Source organism: Symsagittifera roscoffensis, chromosome 7 (assembly GCF_963678635.1).
Source record: "Symsagittifera roscoffensis chromosome 7, txSymRosc1.1, whole genome shotgun sequence".
NCBI lineage: Eukaryota > Metazoa > Xenacoelomorpha > Acoela > Convolutidae > Symsagittifera > Symsagittifera roscoffensis.
This window is the reverse complement of record NC_087068.1, coordinates 54,896,515-54,920,458: the sequence shown is the minus strand read 5'-3', so window position 1 is coordinate 54,920,458 and position 23,944 is coordinate 54,896,515. Positions and strand designations below refer to the sequence as shown.

Sequence of the window (23,944 nt, the reverse complement as noted above, 5' to 3'; positions counted from 1 at the left end):
GAAAGGTCGTTAAAATAAAATTTGTTTTTTCACCCAATCCGATGATGACTTCTTGAGTCTGAATTCGCTTTTACTGAATTCAAGTTAGCTGAATCAAAGGTCGTAGCCACTCAGCATTTGGATTTTTTGCCTGAGGCTTTATTTACTAATGAACGATGCATTCTAACTGCATAGTTTTTTTGTAGCCTCGACATCAACTTTTGGCAATTTAGTTAATTTTTTGAGAAATGTTTTTTGTTCATTTTGAAGCAATAAATTGAAAAATAAAGGTTTATTTGAGTTTGTAACTTTGAGAATCGATTGAGCTTCACCAGTTTTCAAATGTCGCCTTAGCAATATACATTACGATGTCACGAAACATAAAAACATATTTTTGTGAGATGTGAGCGGATTCTGCAACAGGTTAAAAACAGAATTCTGCGAGAGGGATAATTTACTATTCTATTTGCTGTTTTGAGTTCCACAATAAAGTTTCTTTGACGACTCTATCGCTGAAAAATCGCCCCAAAAGCAGTCGTATTCGCAAAATCCGCAACAAAATTTACAGAGTTCATAATAAATTGCAAATTCCATAAACATTACTATATTATAACTTTGCGGAATTCTATAACTTTGCAGAAACCGCTAGGATTTTGTGAAAATCGCTGAAACTTGCGGAATCTAGAGCAACCTTTTAGAATCCGCGTCACAATTAATGTTCCGACAAACTTTACCTTGCACGATATTTCTGCGCGTTATTCACGGAAAAATTTTAAATGGTATACACTTAAAATTTGCAACGTATTTAAAGATTTGCCTCTGTATTTCAATGAGCTACACACACCAAACGGTGCGCCTATCCAGTGCACAGTTTGACCTCGTTATGAAACTTTTGGATCAATTATTGTTACCTTTTGCAGGGTGGAAAAATCACGTACATGTGTTGGGCCACAGACAGAGATTTGTTCACGGGGGATGAGAGCGGTGTGGTGACAGTTACTAGAGTTCAAAGCAAGAGTCTCTTGACTGGAACATGTCAACAGCTATTCAAACTCAGCTCAACTGTCGTCCAGATTGACTTCCTTGGTTCGCACTACAACCTATTTATTTTTGACCAAAGTTTCTGACCTAAATAGATGATTTTTTATCCTCACCTCAGCTTCTTTGTCAATGCCTCAACATTATAAAGGATTTTGTCGTTTGCAGCGCCTATATTGCTTGTTTCGACCTACACTACAATCGCCCTGTCCAATGTCAGCCGACAAGTGTTCCGGGAGATCCCCCTCGACAAGAACGGGCACTTCGGGGCTGTGCTGAAAGTGGTGGACAAAAATGCCACCTTCCTCTCAGAAGCTGTGCGAGAGACTTACTTGAAGGTATTGATATCAAATTTTCTCTCGAAAAATTTACATTTTGAAACTCAATTTTCATTTTTTTTTCAATCATCTGAATGGCTGAACTATAATGAAAGTCATTTTTGCAATTTCGTAAGGATAAAAATTCTCTATTGAAAGTAAGGAAGGAATTGAAGAAAGCTGACGCTATTTCTAAAAAAAAATTGACAGCCTCAGAACAGATGAGAGTATCACAATCTTGGGAAAAGGGATCGGATCTCTTCAACAGCCACTTGAGCAGAGCTGGTCTAAAATTAAAATTTTTCAAAAGGGGACCCCAAAAAACGCAGTTTTGAAAAAGTTTTTTTAATCATGCAGTTTTTTGTGTCTAATTGTGGCATGGATTTCAGGAACGCTTTGACAATATTTTTGATTAACTTTCTGAAATTTTTCGAGATTCTACCGCTCTCCTCGACAACTTCTCGAATTTGTAAGAAATTGCTCAAAAAATTCTAGCATGTGGTTGTTAGGTTTTGAAGTTTTTCTGAAAAAATCTTATTGATTCCTATAAGTATATTTAAAAAGCCCTTCATTTTAGGGTTATCGCCGTTTTTCTTCAAAAACATGAAGGCAAAAGTTCAGATTTTTCTGTATTTGTACCATTTTTTGGGACACTGACCCGGTTTGACTTTCATTGAAAAAAATATTCATCATGCTAGTCTATGCGAGTCCATGATGCTGTTATGGAAAAAAAATTATCAAAAACGTTCCTTTAATGTAATTTGTACAAGCCCTTTTTTTCTTATAAAGTTAAAATCTTGAGAAATCCTCTCAAGTTGTTTTTACGTATTTTCAAATGGTTAGTTGCCGTTTTTCATCACGCATAAGTATTTTTTATTCAATTTAGTATTTTTTCTTCAATGAGTAATTTTTCAAGTTTTGTTTTGCATCGAAAAAGTGCTTGCAAACAACTTTCACCTATGAAATCTGTTTTGTAAGAATTTTTTCTTACAACAATCAAAATCGAGAAAAATCAGTCATTGTGTCCGTTTAAAAGTTCTCCACTCAGAGATACAGTTTTCAAAAAACTCTTAAGCACAAAAAAATTTCAAGAAATTTATTGAAAAATGTCGTTTTTGAAAAAACAAAGTTCAGAAAAAGTATTTTTCAGTGAAGTAAGAACTGTCAATAGAAATAGTATAAGCCAAGATTTGCTCAAACAAATAGACCATTAGCTCAATCAAGACTATTCTCAAAAACAGCGACCCACAAAAACAAAACAAAAATTTTATCATAAAAATGCAGTTGGTTTAAATGACATGGATATCTCGGTATGCAAGTTTGTGGGAATAGTTTTGCCATTTCAACTATAGAGTTCGAGGTTGTTTTTCCTTTAAGGCATAACACAATTAATGTAAAGCGCAGCAAAAAAATTGTTTATTGTTTTCATCTATGGAAAAAACGAATGAATATTTTTATCGAAAAACTGTCTGTCACACATTCCCAATTTCCCAAGAAAACTGCTAAATAAACTCATTTTTTTACATTTTTTTTGGTGTATGGACCTGTAGAAAGCTTGTATTTTTAGCTTTTTCCCATAAATTGAAGTTGAATAATTAGGAGTTTTGGTCACTCATTGGATGATCATAGAAAAAACATATTTTCATCTGAATCGTTTTTTGTAAACTATGGGGGTCTGATAGAAAACATTTTGACTATTTTGGCATAATTAATGTGTCCTTTTTCTAAACATTGCCAGTAAATCGCATAAGATATCACTAGTTAGACAGTCTTAGAGATTACACCAAAAAAGCTATGAAAAAGTTCTTCCACCTTTTCCTTAAAACCTACCAACCCTTAGAACTTTTAAGTTAAAAAAAATTGCGAAGCAAGAAGAATACACTAATGGGGCAGCAATTGGGGTGAGGATGCTTTTCTTTATTTTTGTTCTATCATACTTTTTCTCAGGCATGACTTGCTTGCATCCTTCTTAGCATAACATAAATCGAAAAAAAACACATGGCTAAATAGGACTCGAAACACAACTAAGCTGGTTTTGTTTTTTTTCGCTGTTTTTTCGCTAAGTTTTTTTTCATGTTGCTTTTAGTGTTTGAGTTACTCCTACAATTTTTTTTCTTGTTTTGAATTCGTATTTTCTGTTTCGGTTTTTCGTTTTGATTAAAAGTTTTTTTCGGCCCAAAATATTTTGGCCCTTTTTTCATCGGCTTAGTGACTCTAACGCAAATCTACAAACAAAAGCATGCGCTTATTCAAACACTGTTTAAAACACTCTCGAAAATTGTTTCAATTAGAACTGAGGTAGCCCTGATGGTCCACCTAACGCTTGCTGACAAGAAATAAACTGTTCTGTTTTCAGCATGGCGCTTATAGTTTTTCAGAAAATCTCTTATCATCTACTATAATAGGTGATTTTCCCTGATTTTGTCAAAATTCTGTCAATTCAAAGTGTATTTCAATTATATCCTTGAGTTAATGTTTTTTTTGTCAATAACAAAAACTCCAAAGTTGGATGTGTTGTTAGACTTTGGTTTATCAGAACGCAGAAAATTTCCATAAAAAAAAGTGTTATAGACATCCATCCCGTTATATTACTTAAAAATTCCCGCAGTCGTTGAAAAATAATTTTTCCGAAAAAAATTTGAAGCTAAAACAAAGTGCTGGCATTTTAGTGGTTAAAAAGCTACGACGTTGCATCATGAAACAAATTTAATTCAGAAGAACTGGTATATTGAAAACGTAACGTGATAAGCTTGAATTGATTTGAAAACTACTGAAACAATTTTGGCACTTTTTACAGAAACCAGCCGCGAAACGCTTAAAATATAGGTAATTCAGATGCCAGATCGAAGACAAAATGTGCAAACAAAAAAGATTGTTTTCAATTATTATCGGCTGGTTACAGTACATGGAAAAAAAAGATGGTTTAATAATCGATTAAAATTGATTGAACTGTTGTATAGTTGATTAAAATTTGTTTTGAAAAGGAGAGAGATTGATTAAATTTTAGTAAATTAGGATAGAATTTTCTCTCAATTTTAGTAAGATTGATACTAATGTCATAAGTTAATTAACTCAAGTATTAACGCTTGAAAGTGGACACAGTATAAGCTTTATTTATACGGTTAAATTGCATTTTTTAATGGTGTGATTGGTATGATTTTGAAAAGTATGGTTATCTAGAGCTCAAAAAAATATTTAGAGATATTTCACCTATGATAATTTTTTTGTAAAATTTTGGGGGCTCAGATTGCCAATTGACTTATTTGGGTTCTTTAACGCGATATTCTTTAAGCTGAGATTTAAAGAGATTTTGGGTTCTTTAAGCGGAGATCTATTCATTTAAGTAATTGTTTTACATTGAATTGAGGCATGCTGTTTGGTCTAAAAAATACTTTGCTGAATGCAAATTATATAACTTTGTGTTTTACGTAGCTTGTGGGGGATTATTTTGAAAGAAAAAAGTTGAAAATTTGCCTTTTTTAAAAAAAAGTCGAGCATTACTCTATAGGCCTAAAAAGACAATGTTTCAATTTAACTACCAATTTTAACTACTTCTTTCATTTTAACTACCAATTATAGTTGCTCCTACTTTCGAAGAAAAAGCGGAACATTTATTATGCATTGTAAATATTTTCAGGCAGTGTGTGCTGGTCCAGATGCAATTGTGTGGATTGTGAATGTGGAGTCCTATGAAACAGAGAGAGCGTACTGTTTCAAGGGACTAGTGTTGGAGAACATAGAGAAGACAGCAGAACAGGCGACAACAGAAGCGGCTGAATCAAAACGGTAACACCCATTCAATTTGACCCATGTAAACAATCTCCCAGAACCACCCCCCCCCCCCACCCCGCCCCTCCTTCCCCCTCCACAGGAAAACTTCGGTCACCAAACTTCAAATGCAAAATTTATAATTTATACTAACATTAAATTTCAAATGTGGCCCAAACCAAAGATGGCCGAATAATTTTTTAGTGCTTACTTTTTAAAATATACATTTTACCGGCGAAAATTAAAAATAATAATGATAATTACTGCAAAATTACTGGAAATCAATACTTCAATATTGTAATATCAATGGAAAGCAAAAATTCCTGTTCAGGCATAGAGGCAAAACTTTCTTACTGCTATGACGAATCTTTTTTTGGTCTCCCTGTTTAGCATTTGATTTCTTTCTGATTTGTTTTCTAAGTATACAGAAATTCAAAACTAATGATACAATATATAGCATATATCGGAATCTTTGTTTTTATAGAAACGGTCTAAACATACCAAACGGAGTTGCAGTTCTTCCCAACAACGAATCCAGTTTAGACGAAGTCAACTTGAAATCAGTTGACGAAAGTCAACTTCAACTAAGCATCCGAAGTAACGCAAGCATCACAAGCAGTAACGCGAGTTCGAAAATATCCAAGAGACAACACTTAACTTTAACACAGTTGTTCAATTACGGAAAAGGGTTGGTGTTAGCCGAAAGCAGCGGAGGCTTCGGATGTGTTGTTATGGATTTGTTCAACAAGAGTGTTATGGTGTCAGGAAACATTCTGCTAAGTGGTCATCCCTGTTTGGAGATGTTTGTTCACGCCAAGCAGAAGTTGGTCACTATTTTTCAAACTTCAGGTTGGTTTACTTCAGTTTAGACTGAAAGCAAGTGATCAATAAATGAAAAATAACTCGAGTTGCTCTTAAAAAATTCTGTACTGTTCAAAGTGCTGTTCAATATTAAATTATTGCGCCAGAAAATCTCACAACTTACAAGCTCGTTCACTAATATTGAGTTTATTAAATGTGAAATACACGTAAAAATGGTTGGAAAAAATCAACCATAAAAAAGAATGGACACTATTGCTACCCTAAGCCCGCAACGCTATACTGTGCTTATTGCACAGATATCAACCAATTTAGATTTTTTTTTGATATTGAAAGTAAACTGGAACTGGTATCGTTGACAAGTTCTAGACGGTTACGTCTCAAATGGCATAACTCCCAAATGGAATAAAAAAGAAAAATTTCCCAAATGGCATAAATTTCATGCAATAGTTGCATTTAGAAAAAAACGAAATAAACTTTTTCGCGAGCAATGAGCGAAAATTGGTCAAGTTGTCAATTCAAACGCTGATTGACATTTTATCTTGAAAAAATTGGAAAATAAAAAGCGAAAAGCATAAGCTTGCTGTTATTGTTAAGCTTCTTGTGGTCAATTGTCGCTTAACATTTGTTTGGAAACAATTAATTCCTAATTTTGTTCTCATGTTTTCCTTCCTGACAAAATGTTAGAATTCGAAATTGAATAAAAAAAAACGTTTGAAATACAATGAAAACTTGACATTTTTGGGAAAAGTTTCATTTTTTTGCCAATTGCGAATTATGCCATTTGGAAAGTTACCGTTCCAGTCTACATTAAAAAAATACCAACAGTTCATTATTTCTAATCGAGATGACGGGTCGGGGAATTTTTTCTCAGCCATGTCAACAGAAATGTGTCCAATGAAAAAATTTTTGAATAGTTTTTATTTTTGATAGATAATCTTGAGTACAAGCCTTGAGTCTGATTCCGTTTAAAATCTAATACAAAATTATTTTACAAATTTTACAAATGATTTTTTTGTTAAGATAATACAATTTTTTATTGTGAATTTTTGTAATTTTTGTTGCAGGAATGCTGAGCACTTTTTTGATTCAACCGACCCACAAGATGCTGAAAAACACCTGTGCCAACCCGCTTTACAGAGCCCACTGTGCCCGACTGATAGTACAGAACCCCAGTACAGCTTGCAACTACTTGAGCCAACAGGAAATTGAGCAAGCAGCTGATGCGCTGGAAGAAGATTCGGGGGAGAAAGAAAGTGATGTAGTCTTACAGGTTGGCAGAATTTGAAAATTGACTCAAAAAATACACCCCTCCACCCACCCTGTACTGAGATTCAGTATAATTTTGAGGGGTGAAGGTTGGATTATGATTTTATACTACGCATCTGAAACTAGTGCAGTGCAATGTAAAATTTATTTCAAATTTCATTTCAAAAAGGTTTGCCACAAAAAGCCCTAAAAATTCCGAGTGCCTTTCAAGGTATATGGCTCGAAAAACAACATGAAAAAATTAAATGCAAAAAAAATAAAATGAAAAAAATTGAAATTTAATATTTTTTTTTGAAAATCATCATTCCACACGCCATACAAAGTACAAAGTGATAAATCTCGATCCTAGCAACAAATCAATTATGACAAATAAGCTTCTTTACTAAAAGTAACGTTGGGTTCGATTGATAGATCTCTTGGTTTCAATTAGTAACTAAAATTATAAGCCTCAGTTAAATTATATCATAGATCATAGTCGATCTGGTCCTAGAGTTAAAATGATATTGTTAAAAAACAGATAAATAAAAAGGATGATTAAATAAGTATAGATTAGTTATAAATGGATGAACAATTGTCTTAAATACCAAAATAGGTTTGGGGTTTTTAGATTAAGTTACATTTATTTAAATTAAAGGAAAACATTAAAATATTACCTCTGTCAATTCTGGAATGTTATGTTTTCAAAAGTACTTTTTTTTAAAAAATTTTTTTATAAAAAAGGGAAAATCATTCTACTCGACTGAGAAAAATAAAAATTCTGAAGTTTCAGATTGATTTATTTCTCACCTATTTGGCTGAGACAAATCTGCACCTGCAGTCTAGGCTTCAAACTTCATTTTCCCCCTCTTCCTCATACTCTTGATAAAATTGACATTTGCAACTTATTGATTTTTTTTGCAAAAAAAAATCAATATTTGAAAAGATTAGGGCAATTTATCAGTGTTGCATCTGCCTTAATAACTAAAAATTCAAAATTTTTTGTTAGGATCGCAAAAGAACTGGGGGCTTTGTCGCCGCGCTGTCTGTTTTTTATGGCAAAACACTAAATCAGTCCGCCCAACTTGCGACACACTTGTTTTGAATATCCAGGCCAAAAGTAACAAAAAAAAATAGGTCGAATCTTAAAATAATTATTCAAATCGGAAGGATATTTAAAATGTTAGAAAACTAAATTAAACTATAAGTTAGTGTACTATTTGCAATACTACAACTCACCCCCTTTTTAGATATAAAGTTGTCCGGTACACACAATTACATTGTAATGAAGTTATTAATTCAAATGATCAATTTTTTTTGGCAAGAGTTTGATAATGAAATGACACTTAAAATTTAAATGTTGTCTTTGATTTTTTCTGTGGAACAATGCACTTTCTGTCACTTTCAGTTCCTTCTATCAGGATGTATTCATTCGTTTTTTTCTCAATTTGACTTCTGGAATGTCAATTGGACTTAATCGCAGTCCTCCCTGTTCTGATGTTTGTGGTAATCGGCATTATCGAATCTTGATCGCAACCATGTTGCTGGGGTTCTGCTTCTGACAATCATAAATGCAATGGAACCTTTATTGTTCCTTCTTATGCTGACTTCGTCCTTGTCTTGTTTATTTAAAAGCTTACAGCTTTTTACCGGTTTGCACTCCGTTGTTAGAGATCATTTGAATAGTAAGTTTTTTGTAGCTTACAGAATCAGATAAAATAGGAATTGTGTGTCGTACACAAATGAAGTAAAAAAGTAATTTTTATCAGACAAGTAATTTCGAAATTGGTAATTATTTTGTCCTACTTGTTAAGTGTTTTCTCTGTTATGGGTATACTTGTTTCATTCACAAACCCACCACAGTGAAAAATAGTGAAGAAAAGTTGATGCTTTGATTAGCCATCGGTTACAGAAATTGTTTCTTCGTGCACTCATTATTAGACATGTCTTTAGAAAGTGTCATTTTTAGACATGTCTTTAAGACTTACAATGCAGTTTGTCAATACGATTGAAAAATTAAACTTTGAAAAACACTTGAAAGCAGAAAAAAGAGAATAAGTAAAAAAGAGAATATGTAAAATAGAAAAAGGAGAATAAGTAAACTAGAAAAAGGAGTATAATTATGAAAACTGTTACAATTGAACAAGTATTAACCTTTTTATTGGAAAAATCAAATTGATATATTTTGTTTCATGTTGATTCACAAAAGCATTGATAATTTGAGAGTTTTGAGAGCTTGTGTTATCAATTGGGCAATTGGGATTGCTCCTCCATTGAAATTATCAAGTTTTTTATAATAAAGAACCAATCTTGATTGTTCTGGGAAAATATAAATCATATTCACTCTTGCAAGTACATGGTCGACTTCAAATAGGATTGATAAACGAGCACGAAATTGATATCCATTGCTAGGCAGAATATTGTCTTAAGAAAAATGTATCTCGAGTACCTCTCGATATATATCACACTTTCATCAGCTATTCAATTCAGCTTTTGAATGGCAGCTATATCAAACAATATGCTTATTTTATTGTAGAAAAAATGAATGGTTACACTGGTGACAAATAATTTTTTCTGAAGTCTCACGTGGACTTTTTGTTTGAGATTAAATTAATTTAAAAAAAAATATCCAACTTTTTACTAGGTCTCAATGATCTGTGATTTTAACAAATTTAACCAAAGTGGTAAGTCTTTGAGCAAATTGAAATTTAAAATGTTTTAATGGAAACTTATATCCCATGAGCTTTTAGATGCTAAATGATGCCATGCTTGCGCGAGTTAAAATGATATTGTTAAAAAACAGATAAATAAAAAGGATGATTAAATAAATATAGATTAGTTATAAATGGATGAACAATTGTCTTAAATACCAAAATAGGTTTGGGGTTTTTTTGATTTGTTACATTTATTTAAATTAAAGGAAAACATTAAAATATTACCTCTGTCAATTCTGGAATGTTATGTTTTCAAAAGTACTTTTTGTTTTTTTTTAAATTTTTTTATAAAAAAGGAAAATCATTCTACTCGACTGAGAAAAATAAAAATTCTGAAGTTTCAGATTGATTTATTTCTCACCTATTTGGCTGAGACAAATCTGCACCTGCATTCTAGGCTTCAAACTTCATTTTCCCCCTCTTCCTCATACTCTTGATAAAATTGACATTTGCAACTTATTGATTTTTTTTTGCAAAAAAAAATCAATAATTGAAAAGATTAGGGCAATTTATCAGTGTTGCATCTGCCTTAATAACTAAAAATTCAAAATTTTTTGTTAGGATCGCAAAAGAACTGGGGGCTTTGTCGCCGCGCTGTCTGCTTTTTATGGCAAAACACTAAATCAGTCCGCCCAACTTGCGACACACTTGTTTTGAATATCCAGGCCAAAAATAACAAAAAAAAATGAGTCGAATCTTAAAATAATTATTCAAATCGGAAGGATATTTAAAATGTTAGAAAACTAAATTAAACTATAAGTTAGTGTACTATTTGCAATACTACAACTCACCTCCTTTTTAGATATAAAGTTGTCCGGTACACACAATTACATTGTTATGAAGTTATTAATTCAAATGATCAATTTTTTTTGGCAAGAGTTTGATAATGAAATGACACTTAAAATTTAAATGTTGTCTTTGATTTTTTCTGTGGAACAATGCACTTTCTGTCACTTTCAGTTCCTTCTATCAGGATGTATTCATTCGTTTTTTTCTCAATTTGACTTCTGGAACGTCAGTTGGACTTAATCGCATTCCTCCCTGTTCTGATGTTTGTGGTAATCGGCATTATCGAATCTTGATCGCAACCATGTTGCTGGGGTTCTGCTTCTGACAACCATAAATGCAATGGAACCTTTATTGTTCCTTCTTATGCTGACTTCGTCCTTGTCTTGTTTATTTAAAAGCTTACAGCTTTTTACCGGTTTGCACTCCGTTGTTAGAGATCATTTGAATAGTAAGTTTTTTGTAGCTTGCAGAATCAGATAAAATAGGAATAGTGTGTCGTACACAAATGAAGTAAAAAAGTAACTTTGATCAGACAAGTAATTTCGAAATTGGTAATTATTTTGTCCTACTTGTTAAGTGTTTTCTCTGTTATGGGTATACTTGTGTCATTCACAAACCCACCACAGTGAAAAATAGTGAAGAAAAGTTGATGCTTTGATTAGCCATCGGTTACAGAAATTGTTTCTTCGTGCACTCATTATTAGACATGTCTTTAGAAAGTGTCATTTTTAGACATGTCTTTAAGACTTACAGTGCAGTTTGTCAATACGATTGAAAAATTAAATTTTGAAAAACACTTATGAAAGTAGAAAAAAGAGAATAAGTAAAAAAGAGAATATGTAAAATAGAAAAAGGAGAATAAGTAAACTAGAAAAAGGAGTATCATTATGAAAACTGTTACAATTGAACAAGTATTATCCTTTTTATTGGAAAAATCAAATTGATATATTTTGTTTCATGTTGATTCACAAAAGCATTGATAATTTGAGAGTATTGAGAGCTTGTGTTTTCAATTGGGCAATTGGGATTGCTCCTCCATTGAAATTATCAAGTTTTTTTATAATAAAGAACCAATGTTGATTGTTCTGGGAAAATATAAATCATATTCACTCTTGCAAGTACATGGTCGACTTCAAATAGGATTGATAAACGAGCACGAAATTGATATCCATTGCTAGGCAGAATATTGTCTTAAGAAAAATGTATCTCGAGTACCTCTCGATATATATCACACTTTCATCAGCTATTCAATTCAGCTTTTGAATGGCAGCTATATCAAACAATATGCTTATTTTATTGTAGAAAAAATGAATGGTTACACTGGTGACAAATAATTTTTTCTGAAGTCTCACGTGGACTTTTTGTTTGAGATTAAATTAATTTAAAAAAAAATATCCAACTTTTTACTAGGTCTCAATGATCTGTGATTTTATCAAATTTAACCAAAGTGGTAAGTCTTGGAGCAAATTGAAATTTAAAATGTTTTAATGGAAACTTATATCCCATGAGCTTTTAGATGCTAAATGATGCCATGCTTGCGCGTTCTTACTCTTTGGAGGAAAATTTTTGAAATTGTCCACAATGTTGAGGAGCGAGTATCATTCGAGTCTTGAAGTCTATGTATAGCCACCGACCTTGTTTTTCGTTGGCATCACTTAAATGGTACCAATAAATAGAAGCTACATATAGCACCATCAGTTTTTGCCAAAATCTACGGCGGGTTGGGTCAAAACTTTGGTTCGCCCGTTTTTGTAAATGAACTAATCTTACAATGAAGCAATTTTAAGAACATCGGGAAATGAGATTATTTCCTTTTAAATGTTATTTTGCTAGTATGTTTATTTTAACTTAGTGCCAAGGCGATTTTCAAAATCAACCAACCAGTTCCTCTATTTGCACTAAAAGGATTCCGATGGCAAGAAATTTGTTCGCCTTAAGTGCCTTGCTACAATTTTACATTGGCTAGTTGATACATTAAAAGTTTCAACCCAAGTTTGTTGTCCGCTTCGAATGCAATTGGAAAAGATTTTTTTCCACTAATTTTTTTGCTGAATTTTTTGGTCATAAAACCGCCTGCGTTTGAAATGCAAATGACTCAAAACTTAATTCAGTTTAAGCTCCTGACCTTCCGCAGTTTATCATTGCTTTATTGATTGCAAATCGAAAATAATAAGCGAACGTTACAAGTTCTGTTTAATGGTTTATGTTCCCTAAATGTTCATTGAAAAAAAATTTGTTCTTTTTGCAGGTATACATTCTCAACCAATTTGAACTGTTTCAGGAAGTTTTAGAAAAGATCACACACAGAAACGCAGGAAAAAATATCGTTTGAATTTTTTTTTAAAAAATCTAATCACTCGCATGGTCATAAAATATGTTATAAATTAAAGATTTGTAAACAAATTAGGTGGATCACTCATGCTTTGATATAGTATACAACAAATGGGAAAAACAATTTTTTCTGTTTCCTGTTAAAACATGAATGCGTTTTCAACCGTATTTTTCTTTCAAACATTTTGCCGATTGAATCTTTTAAAAGAGTTATTTTGACTCGGTAAGATTCTTAAGCATAACAGGATTGATTTTTTTTTTGTTTTTTAAAAAAAAATTTTATACACATTGATGACCTTTTATCTATAACGTTTCTTTCCCTCATTTTTTGGGAGGCCGTAACTCATATTATTGAACCGAATAAAGCTCATTGTCTGTTATCATATGCGTCGTGAAATTAATAGTTCTCTCTTATATTATAAAACATCCCCTGCCTCTTCATTTGAGTCTAAGTTTGAATTTTTTTGGAGAGCTAAGTCTGGATATGCGACTATTCTTGCCATTTTTATTTTTGTTTTTTTTTTGTTTTTTTTTCGTTCCTAAATTTTTTTAAAACAGCTTGAATCAATTGTTAATTTTTTTTTGGTTTCAAATGGAATCGATGTACTAGAGTTAACTTAGAAAGTAATCGAGAGCGAAGAAATTTATTGTTCTTCTGGTATATATTATGTTGTCTGGAATGTTTTTTTTTCTTGGATAATTATGCCTATTTCGGGAGTGTTTCTTCGGAAATTGAAATATAGTTCATGTTCATCTTCATTAAACCGTTTCGATAAATTGCTTATTTGAGCTCTTCCGGTGTTAGAAATGTACCAAAGAATTCTAGTAATTTTACTTCCTACTTTCAGCTGCAATTTTAAAATACTAACTTCGATTTTATTTTGTGTTGACATTATTTTTTGACAGTGATCTTTTTTGTTTTTCTTAAGCTAAGTTAGTTAGATGATTAGTGTGTACTAGAAAAATTGAAAGTTTCCTAGGATTTGTTGATTACTAACTAAAGTTATTGATATTGCAATGAGAAAACAAATCAAAAAAAATTTGGATAAAAATTGTTTCAATTTTTTTTGGAATTTTAAAAAGTTTTTGAGTGCTGAAACCCTAGTTAAAACTGAAACTTTATTTGCAGGAAGTTTATTGGTGTCTTTGTTGTGATAAGCAATATAATCATATACTTTCTGCGGTAATCACTGGCTTAAAACCGTACTTTTTTTTTATAAAATTTTTTTATAAAAATTTTTTTATAAAAATTACTGAAACTATAATCTGAAACCTGAAACTATGGTCGCTGAAGTTGAGTTTTTGATCTTTAAATTTTTCTAAGGGCTTTAGTATACCTTGTTTAATCTTTATCATGCGCAAAAATTTGAGAAAAACTAATTTTTTGTTATTCTGGACCTTGTTTTTAAAATCTCAAACCTGAAACCCTCTAAAAAAAAATGGTTTTTGATAGCTGCTCTAGTGTATATTAGAATTAAAAACATGTTTCTAACATCAAAATCACAAGTTTGTTTGCGGAAACCTCAGCTTTTGGGGCTGAAACTATGATTTCTAGAACTGAAACTATGTTATCATCATTTGGTTTTAGAGCTTTGAATTTGAAAATCTAGGTTGGTATCTCTAATATATTTCTATTCCAGCAGTAAAATTGCCAAAAAAATGAGATTTTTTGCCTAAAACATTGCTTTTAGTTGCCTGAAACTATAAATTTGAGGGCTCAAATTAGCACCTCCTTGAAGTTTTTTTGAGTTTAAAAAATGTTTAGTGCATTAATATTTACTACTATCTACCTATATTTTACAAAATTTTGACTTGGGATGTAATATTTGTGTGTCTGAAACCAAAAACACCAATTCTGTAACGTAGGCCTTAGAAACCAAATTCAGTCTTAGGAACTTTGAAACTGGTTTGGGGGGTTTCAACACCGTCAGTTTTCTCTGAAAAGTCAAAATTCGACGTTCGGAGCTCAATTTTGAGACCAAAAACTCAATTTTTGTGGTCTGAAACATGAAACTAAAAAACAACTTACCGTTTAAGACCAGATTTTTGACTTCTGGTATCCAAATTTGAGTTTCATCATTCCATCTTTTGCTGTTTTACCCGACTCCGTTCACAGAAACTTAAATTTTTGACCGGAAGCTATACTTATTTCAACTGAAACGTTTGATCCTATATCTGAAAACTAGATTAAAACCTAGAAATTTAGCTGGTAGAAATCAAATTTCTAAAGCTTAGGCTGTCATATGAAACCTGTTTTTGCAATATAAAATGGATGTATTAGTGTTTTAGTTTTAGTTTTTGTTGTGAAATCTAATATTCTTGTGCTGAAACTAAAATTTGGTGTTTTTGGTGCTATTTGGTTTATGTTTAAGATTGGTTTCGTGGGTTATTTGTTTTGTTTTTTCAATGTATATTCAAAACGTGTCATGAAAAGCTAATGTTTTGACTAAAAAAACACCCAAAACGGTTCCTTCCTTCTTCGTTTTCATGAGTTCCTCCCTTAGTTTCAGTAATTGATAGCTTTACTGATAGATTAATTAGGTTTAAGTTACGTTAAGATGGATAAAATAAAATGAGTTTAAGGAAAACTGAGGATAAGCCTCGACAAATGGTGAAGGAGTTAAATTAATAGCAACAAGCTGAATGGTTGGATATATATTTGATGAAGAATTCAATTTATCATACAATTTGGGGTACTCTTAGATTGCATACAGGAACTCTTACCCTAAAATAACTAATTTAAGAATGAATTGAAATATTCAGGTTAGTTGAGCTATTTTAGGTGAAAAAGTTGTTAACTTGTCTAAGTTATAAGTTTTAACTAGCCGATTTGGCCAGAATACGTTTCCTTTTTTTTGGTATATAATAGTTATTTTAATAATACGTTAAAATGTCATGAGATAAAGTTAGCAGAGAGCTGTCAAAGACTGATGCGTGATAGAGAAGATATTGATAACCTTAACTCTATCTAGGACTATCTGGCAATAGGGCGGTCAATTAGAATGCGTGTTCTAAAGATAGATAACCTCTGTCTCTACCTTTTTGAAGTTGGAAACAGACTAACAGAAACTCACTTTCCTAATATTTGTAATAACTACAGTTAAATATTTTGCTTACAGACCTGTATATAATTTGAAAGGAGTATTTCTCTGCTCAAATCGCACCAGTTTTATTGAGCGAAAAGTTCGGTTCGATTGATAGATCCCTTGGTTTCAATTAGTAACTAAAATTATAAGTCTCAGTTAAGTTATATCATAGATCATAGTCGATCTGGTCCTAAAGTTAAAATAATTATTATAAAAACAGATAAATCAAAAGGATAATTGAATAAGTATAGATTAGTTATAAATGGATGAACAACTTTCCTAAATACCAAATCGGTTTTGGGTTTTTAGATTAAGATACATTTATTTAAATTAAAGGAAAACAATAAAATCTTACCTCTGTCAATTCAGGAATTTCATATTTTTCACTTTTTGCTTAAAGAAAATTTAGTGATAAATAAAAAGGAAAATAATTCTACTCGACTGAGCTAGTGGGGAAAATAAAAATTCTGAAGATTCAGATTCATTTATTTTTGAACTATTTGGCTGAGACAAATCTGCACCTGCATTCTAGGCTTCAAACTTCATTTTTCCCCTTTTTCACTTCCTTTAACATTTTTGGAACGATTTCTAAAACGGATTAAATAGTGTTTATAGCTCGAAATATATGGCGTGTTAAATGTCCCAAATTGGCCAAAATGGCAATCTTTAAATTCCCATAACTTTGCGAAAAAAGATCACAGGTGAAATATCTTTTCGACTTTAAGCTCAGGACAGCAATAGCTTCCGTTCCGGTTGATATTAAAAATTTCCGTCAAAATGGCTAGTTAAAAAGTGGAAACTTGTCTGAAGAAAAAACCCACCCCGAGCACAAATATTGCGTTACTTTCGTATCGAAAGGCATCAATAGGCGCTCAGAAAGAGTGCCGGTCTAAGCGCTCACAAAAGTTTCTTGTCGCTGAACCATTTGTTTATAATCATCAATCATGCGAAATATCCAAAAATACTTGGTGAATCTAAACTTTCAATTGATGCGATTAATTTTTTCTCCAATAACCGGATCCACCAATTAGAACAAAAAAATGCAAAGAAACAAAAACTTCGGAACTCAGATGCCCTGTCATATCATCAGGTCTGAGTAAACTTTTAAGTGTTAAAATGTAACAAGACTGCTCGTATCGAGGCGAAGCCCTGAGTGTTCCGACTGCCTTTTAAGGTCTACGGAGCATTAGTAACACGAAAAAATAAATGTAAGAAAAATCAAACGCCCCCACATGTCCCCGCCCCCACACGCCATGTATAGTACTATGTGATAAAAATCGCTGCAAGTAACAAATCAATTATGGCAAAAATGCTTCTTTCAAACAATTTGGAACGATTTCTAAAACGGATTAAACCTCCGCTTACTCGTTAATAGTTCGAAAAATATCGCGCGTTAATGGTCCCAAATCGGCCAAAATGACAATATTTAAACCCCCATAACTTTACAAAAAATGATAACAAATAAAATTTATTTTCAATTTTAAACTCAGGACAGCAATACCTTTCGAATAATATACAAAAATTTTGTCAAAAATGGCTAGTTAAAAAGTCGAAATGTGTCTGAAGAAAAAAAAACCCACTCCGAGCACAAATATTCCGTTACTGTCGTTACGAAAGTCAGAACAATGAGAGTACGGTCTCGGAAGAATTTGTTTTCTATGTTCACCTGAAATGTCCACTTTTCAGGTGCGAGAAGTGGCTCGTCAGCTGGGAGACGAGAAAATTGCCCGCTTTGAGAACTCGCGGGGATCCGAGAACGAGTTCGACCCATACTACCAAGAGATGGATACACCACTATCACGTAAAATTAAAAAGACTTATTCTTTTAGGTGGCAGCTATCTTACGAAGCAAAATCATTGTCACATTAGATGTAGTATGATAAATATTTGTAGCTCGCTTACAGTTGAACAAAGGAACTCTAAGATCAATTTTAGAGATTATCAACAATAGAGCTGGTGAAAACATGGTTACAGAACTCAGTAGTATAGACCAGAGGCGGCGGATTTAGGGGGGGGGGGGGAGGGAGCAGACGCCCCCCCCCCTCCCCCCTCAGGGACTTGACCCCCTGCCGACCCAAAGGGTCCCCCCTTTGTACTATTTTCTAATATCCATTTTTGGTGATGGACCCTAACAATTTTCTAAAGGCGCCTTTGGCGCCAATAAATACTAATTTTGAGGGGGGAGCGCGCGCCGAAAAAACGCGACTTTTTGGTCAAAATTTTCCAAAACGTGTGGCCTGTTTTTCAAAATTTTGGCCAGTACAGGGTCTTTTTAGTGCTTTAGGAGAGCTCAGAAAATCAATTTGGTCGACCTAAAAAAAGGAAAAAAGGTCGACAAAATTTTCCCGCCCCTCCCTTGAGAAAATCCTAGATCCGCCCCTGTACAAATAGTGATTTTGAAGACCATTATTTTAACCAATTTTTTGTATAACATTTTGGAAATTTTGATTTGTTTTTCTATTTTTTTTCGTACAAGCCATAAAAAAAATTGTTTTATTATTATGAACGATTCAAATTTTATATTTTATGCTTCTTTTTTTTTCAAACGACGGCGTTTCATGAACAGAACTAGTTCTCCTCGACAAAGGGTAAAAAAGTTAAATTTTATTTCCTGAAAAACCCAAATCTTTTCAGCACTATCGGCTTGTGAACAAAAAAGGCGATTTGTTTTCAGTGTTCAAGACTAGTGGATCCACAATGAAAAGTCTCATTTCTAACATCCAGTCCAAAATCAACGACTACGAGGCGGCTGTCGTCGAGAACCGACTGAGCAGAGCCCGACTGCATTACGTCACAGTTAGTCACGAGGCACACTCGGATGACGTCATTGAACAGCTGGAGAGTGAAATGGACAGTTTAGTGTCTGTAGTGGCGAGACACCAAACTCTAGATGGTATTAATAAAATGGTTTGCATAGCGAAAAGTAGACAGTCAACAAGCAAACAAAGTCGTGAGCCAATCAGAATCGAGATAAAAAAGCAAGAGTACGAAATATTTTTGTTTCTCGATTCTGATTGGCTCACGGCTTTGCCTGCTCTATGACTGTCTACTTTTTCGACCGCACTCCTAAAAAATGAAAATGTATTTTGAAGATACCATATTTTCTTAACTGAGACTTGTTTCCGAAGCAAAATAATTTCAAAAGCTCTCTTGATTCATCACGCTTTTTTCAATTCTGTCCGACTCAACATTTTGCTTTTATTTTACTAGTAACGAACTGAAAAAAAACCTCAGAAAACCACTAGATTTGAACAGTTTTAAACAGCTTTAGATGTCACAAAATAGGCGAATCTTTTGGGAATATAAAAAAATATACAAAACAGGCGAATTAAGGATTTTTTTTGGGAAAAACTATTATTTTCAAGAAGTGTTAAATTGTGTTACCCCTTCAGGTATTGAGAGAGTGATTTTCAAACCAACCGAAAGAGTAGAAAAACCGATCGAATTTCTACTAGAAGACGAATTCAGCCTGCCTCCCATTCTCCCATTGGCCTCTGAAATTGACGTTGACTCATCGATACCTTCAATTCTTTACTCGGATGATGCGAACAACCAACATCCGGCCAAAAAGAGGCTGAAAACGCTTCTGCATAAAGTCAGTTTCAAAATATTTATAGAAGAGATTAAAATCAGCTTCTTTTGCACTTGCCTCAAAATTTCTAAAAGATGCCAGTTTTTTAACAAGTCATATTTTATTAGCTTTCAATTTATTTGGTGAAATTGATTGAAAAAAAATCACACTGAAAACTATTTGACCAAATATTTCCTGGTAAACTTCCTTTTAAAAGAAAATATAAACAAGGATAGCAGGCTTCCTCGCAAGTTGCACAGAATGTTCCGACGATAGTCTTAGAAAAATATAAAAAGTCGTTTTTTTCTGCGTGGTAAGATAAAAATTTCTGAACGAAAAATTAGAACTTAAGCATAGTCGACAGTCAAAGAAAATAGGCAAATTGTAAAAATTTTTTGCAGAATTTTTTTGAGTTTTGAAGTTTTTGATTCCGAATTTGGCTCTAAAAACCCCCCACCCCTCCCCCCTCTAATCCGCTCCAGTATGTAACAATCATCAGCCCTTTGATTGATAGTTTTTTGATTATTTTTGTTAGTTTTTGATCAAAATCTGTTACTACAATACAAATAATCATCGGAATGGGTCGAGTGATATATCATATTGGAACCTTTTCAGTCGTGATCTGAACGATCTTTGAACTTTTTAGAATTTTTTCTCAGTGTCGAGAAAACCAGTTTGTAATTTTTGATTTTTGGTCTAATTTCAAGCTAAAAAGAGAAAAGTGCAGGCTTCCAATTGCGTATTAGTATTTATCTTAATTAAGCCTTTAACACCAAAAACTAACTTCACTCACGAAAAACTAGGTGTTAATGGCTTAATTAGGATAAATAACATTAATACGCAATAGGAAGCCTGCATGCTTCTCTTATTCTCTTGAAATTAGACCAAAAATCAAAAATTACAAACTGGTTTTCTCGACACTGAGAAAAAATTCTAAAAAATTAACACTCCGATTATTATTTGTATTGTAGTACCCGATTTTGATCAAAAACTATTACTCAAAAGGGTTGATGATTGTTATATACTGTAGTAGCGGATTTAGAGAGTGGAACGGATGACCCCTTTGTACTATTTTGGGTTATCCCTTTTTGAATGACTGATCTTAAAATTTTTCTAAAGGCGAATATATACTAATTTTGAGGGGGGAGTCCGACATTTTCCAAAAAGTGCATAAAAAACGCTTTTTTTGGCCGGTTTTTTTTCAAAAACTGGCCATCGGCGCAAAAAAAATTGGTCAATATAGAGGGTCTTTATAGAAAGTGATATAGGAGATCTCAGAAAATCAATTTTGTCGACTTAAAAAATGGCGAGAAAAATTTCAAACATTTTTTGAAAATCGCCCCCCTCCCTCGAAAAATTCCTAGATCCGCGCTTGGTTATATAATTTAAAAAAATCATCTAAAGGAATGAATTTATCCATTTTAGGTAGCGGAAAACATGGAAACACTTTCGCAGAAAAAAGCAACGAGCATTGAAGTCCAATCGATAGCATTGTGTGAAGAAACAAGCTCCTTTGTTGAATATTGCGGCACTGAAAATGCATTGGTCGGAGGTGAAGCATCTACACATACAGAAATGGTCAATCACCTGTGGATTTGTGGTCCTGGCAACACGAGGAAACTAATAGGGGTAAGATATTCAACAGTGGCCCCCTCAATGATACGATCCCCAACCGACCCAAAGGGTCCCCCCTTTGTACTATTTTGAGATATCTAAGTTTGGTGACGGACCCTAAAAATTTTCTAAAAGCGCTTTTGGCGCCAATATATACTAGTTTTGAGGGGCAGCGCGCGCCAAAAAAAACGTGATTTTTTCGCCAAAATTTTCCAAAAAGTGCCTAAAAACGCTTTTTCTGGCCTGTTTTTCAAAATTTTGCTTGCGGCGCAGAAAATTTGACCAAAAACCAAAACAGGTTCTTGGTCATTTTAGTGATTTGGAAGAGCTCGGAAAATCAATTTAGTCGACCTAAAAAAAAATATGTCGACAAAGTTTTCGAAATTTTTTTGAAAATAAGCCCCCCTCTCAAGAAAATCCTAGAAAACCCCTGATATTCAAGATATACTTACCGTTTTTTTCCGACTTTTGTTTAAAAAAAAGGAATATTTGTGCTCGGTGTGGGTTTTTTTCTTCAGACAAACTTCGACTTTTTAACTAGCCATTTTTGACGAGATTTTTAAAAAATCACTCAGAATTGAGCTTACATTTGAAAAGATATTTCAACTGTGATCGTTTTTCGTAAAATTATGGGGGTTTAGAATTGCCATTTTTGCCAATTTGGAACAATAAACGCGCAATGTATTTCGCGCTATTAACTCGTTCCAAATTGGTTGAAGGAAGCTTATTTGCCATACTTGATTTGTTACTGGGAGCGAAATCTATCACTTTGTATTATATATGGCGTGTGGGGGGATGATTTTCACTAAAATGCTAAAATTAAACCCCCATCTTCAAACCTCCATAAGCATACAAAAAATGATCTCTGGTGAAATTTTTCTTTCCAAATTTAAGCTCAAGACCACAATACCTTTTCAATAAAATAAAAAAGTCAAAAATCGTACGACTAATATTTTCACACTTGACCTTTGATATTGCCCTAAGTTTATAATTTTTCAATATTTTCTTTTCTTAACAACTTTTCGATATGTACTAAGGGGCAGTCGAGACCTTGAGGACTCTTAGGGTCCATAAATTGAAATAGCAGCGAAAGATTTAATTGAATGAATTAGTTTCCCATTTTTAGTATCAAGAGATTAAAGATCATGACTTCAGAGATTATTCACATCGGTATGAACGAATTATTACTTCAGATGAAAGTCAATTGGTTTTAATTAGACAGTGTGCTAAATATATATAATGCACAGTTGAAACCCCCACTCAATTGGCGAACATCTGAAGCCCAAAACGTTTGCACTTTGTCTTGCCCAAATTCTTAGTGAGAATATCAGCCACCATATTGTCAGTCCCAATATAGTTCAAATCCAACTGTTTCTTTTGAATTAAGTCCCTGATGAAATGTAGATGAATAGCAAAATGTTTTACGACTCCCTTGTTAACGTCGTTTTTCACAAGAGAAATACATGCTTGGTTGTCCACAAACATTTTGAAATCAATTAAATCGAGTTTGATTTCGATCAGTAAATTCAACAGGAATAATCCTTCATTACAGGCTAACGAAAGAGCTGTAGCCTCTGATTCAGCTGTAGATTTTGCAACAGTAGTTTGGAGTTTGCTAGCCCACGATATTGCACCGCTGTTTTCAAACAGGAAAAAGCAATATCCACTAGTACTGCGTCTAGTGTCACTGTCACCTCCCCAATCAGAATCAGAATAGCCATACAAGATTGGCGTAGCAGTACATCGTCTGTAGATAAGTTTATACGATCTAGTTCCTTTCAAATATCGTAGAACTCGTTTTGCAGCAATCCAGTGTACTTCAGTAGGGTCGTTCACATATCTACTCAAGCAATGAGCGATGAATGAAATATCAGGCCTTGTAGTAATTGACAAGTAACTTAGACTGCCGATAAGTCCTCTATAATCTTTGTCGTTTGCTAATTTCACCTCATTTGGTAGCCGTTTACAAAGTTTTAAACCATCAGCTGCAGGTGTAGACACTGGTTTACACTCAATCAAACCAAATTTTGACAGTAGCTTGTCAATATACGCTTCCTGAGAAATTTCTAACCCATCCCCACAAAAGTTGAATTTCATCCCCAAAAACCAATAAAGTTTTGCTGTTTCGCTGATTTTGAATTGACTAGATATTTGTTGTTCAAATGATATAAACTTGTTAGCATCATTGCAAGCGTAAATTATATCATCCACCCAAATGCATACGTATTCCAAAACATCTTTTGAAATTCTCATGAAAAGACAGGGATCACTTTTTGACGCTGTAAAATCTATTGACTTAAGGAACATCTGTAAGGTATAGTACCAATTTCTTCCTGACTGCTTTAATCCATAAATAGATTTATTTAGCTTACAAACAAGTTGATTACCCCCACTGTCTTTCTGCTCAAAACCTTCAGGTTGTTGCAGGAAGACATTCTCTTCCAAATTAGCGTTTAGATAGGCTGTTTTTACGTCCCATTGTCTTACATCAAAACCCTTAGCTGTTGAAATTGCTAAAATAAGTCGTAATGTTGCCATTTTTACTGTAGGACAAAAGGTTTCCTTGAAATCAACGCCTTTGATTTGATTGTAGCCTTTAGCCACATATCTTGCCTTGTATCTTGAAATTCCCCCCTCATTATTGTATTTCAAAGTAAAATGCCACCTTCCCCC

At 33.2% G+C, this 23,944-nt stretch overlaps 1 protein-coding gene across 1 annotated transcript in view; it reads left to right on the top strand.

The window, feature by feature from the left end:
• Positions 1–23,944, top strand: part of LOC134851132 (uncharacterized) — a 131,704-nt gene that overhangs the window by 29,905 nt on the left and 77,855 nt on the right. The window contains exons 4-12 of the mRNA XM_063867077.1: positions 900–1,065; positions 1,186–1,355; positions 4,972–5,120; positions 5,587–5,951; positions 6,989–7,194; positions 17,773–17,887; positions 18,761–18,979; positions 19,479–19,681; positions 21,083–21,286. Of these exons, the coding sequence (XP_063723147.1) occupies positions 900–1,065; positions 1,186–1,355; positions 4,972–5,120; positions 5,587–5,951; positions 6,989–7,194; positions 17,773–17,887; positions 18,761–18,979; positions 19,479–19,681; positions 21,083–21,286 (1,797 nt within the window). The remainder of the gene's footprint in view (positions 1–899; positions 1,066–1,185; positions 1,356–4,971; positions 5,121–5,586; positions 5,952–6,988; positions 7,195–17,772; positions 17,888–18,760; positions 18,980–19,478; positions 19,682–21,082; positions 21,287–23,944) is intronic.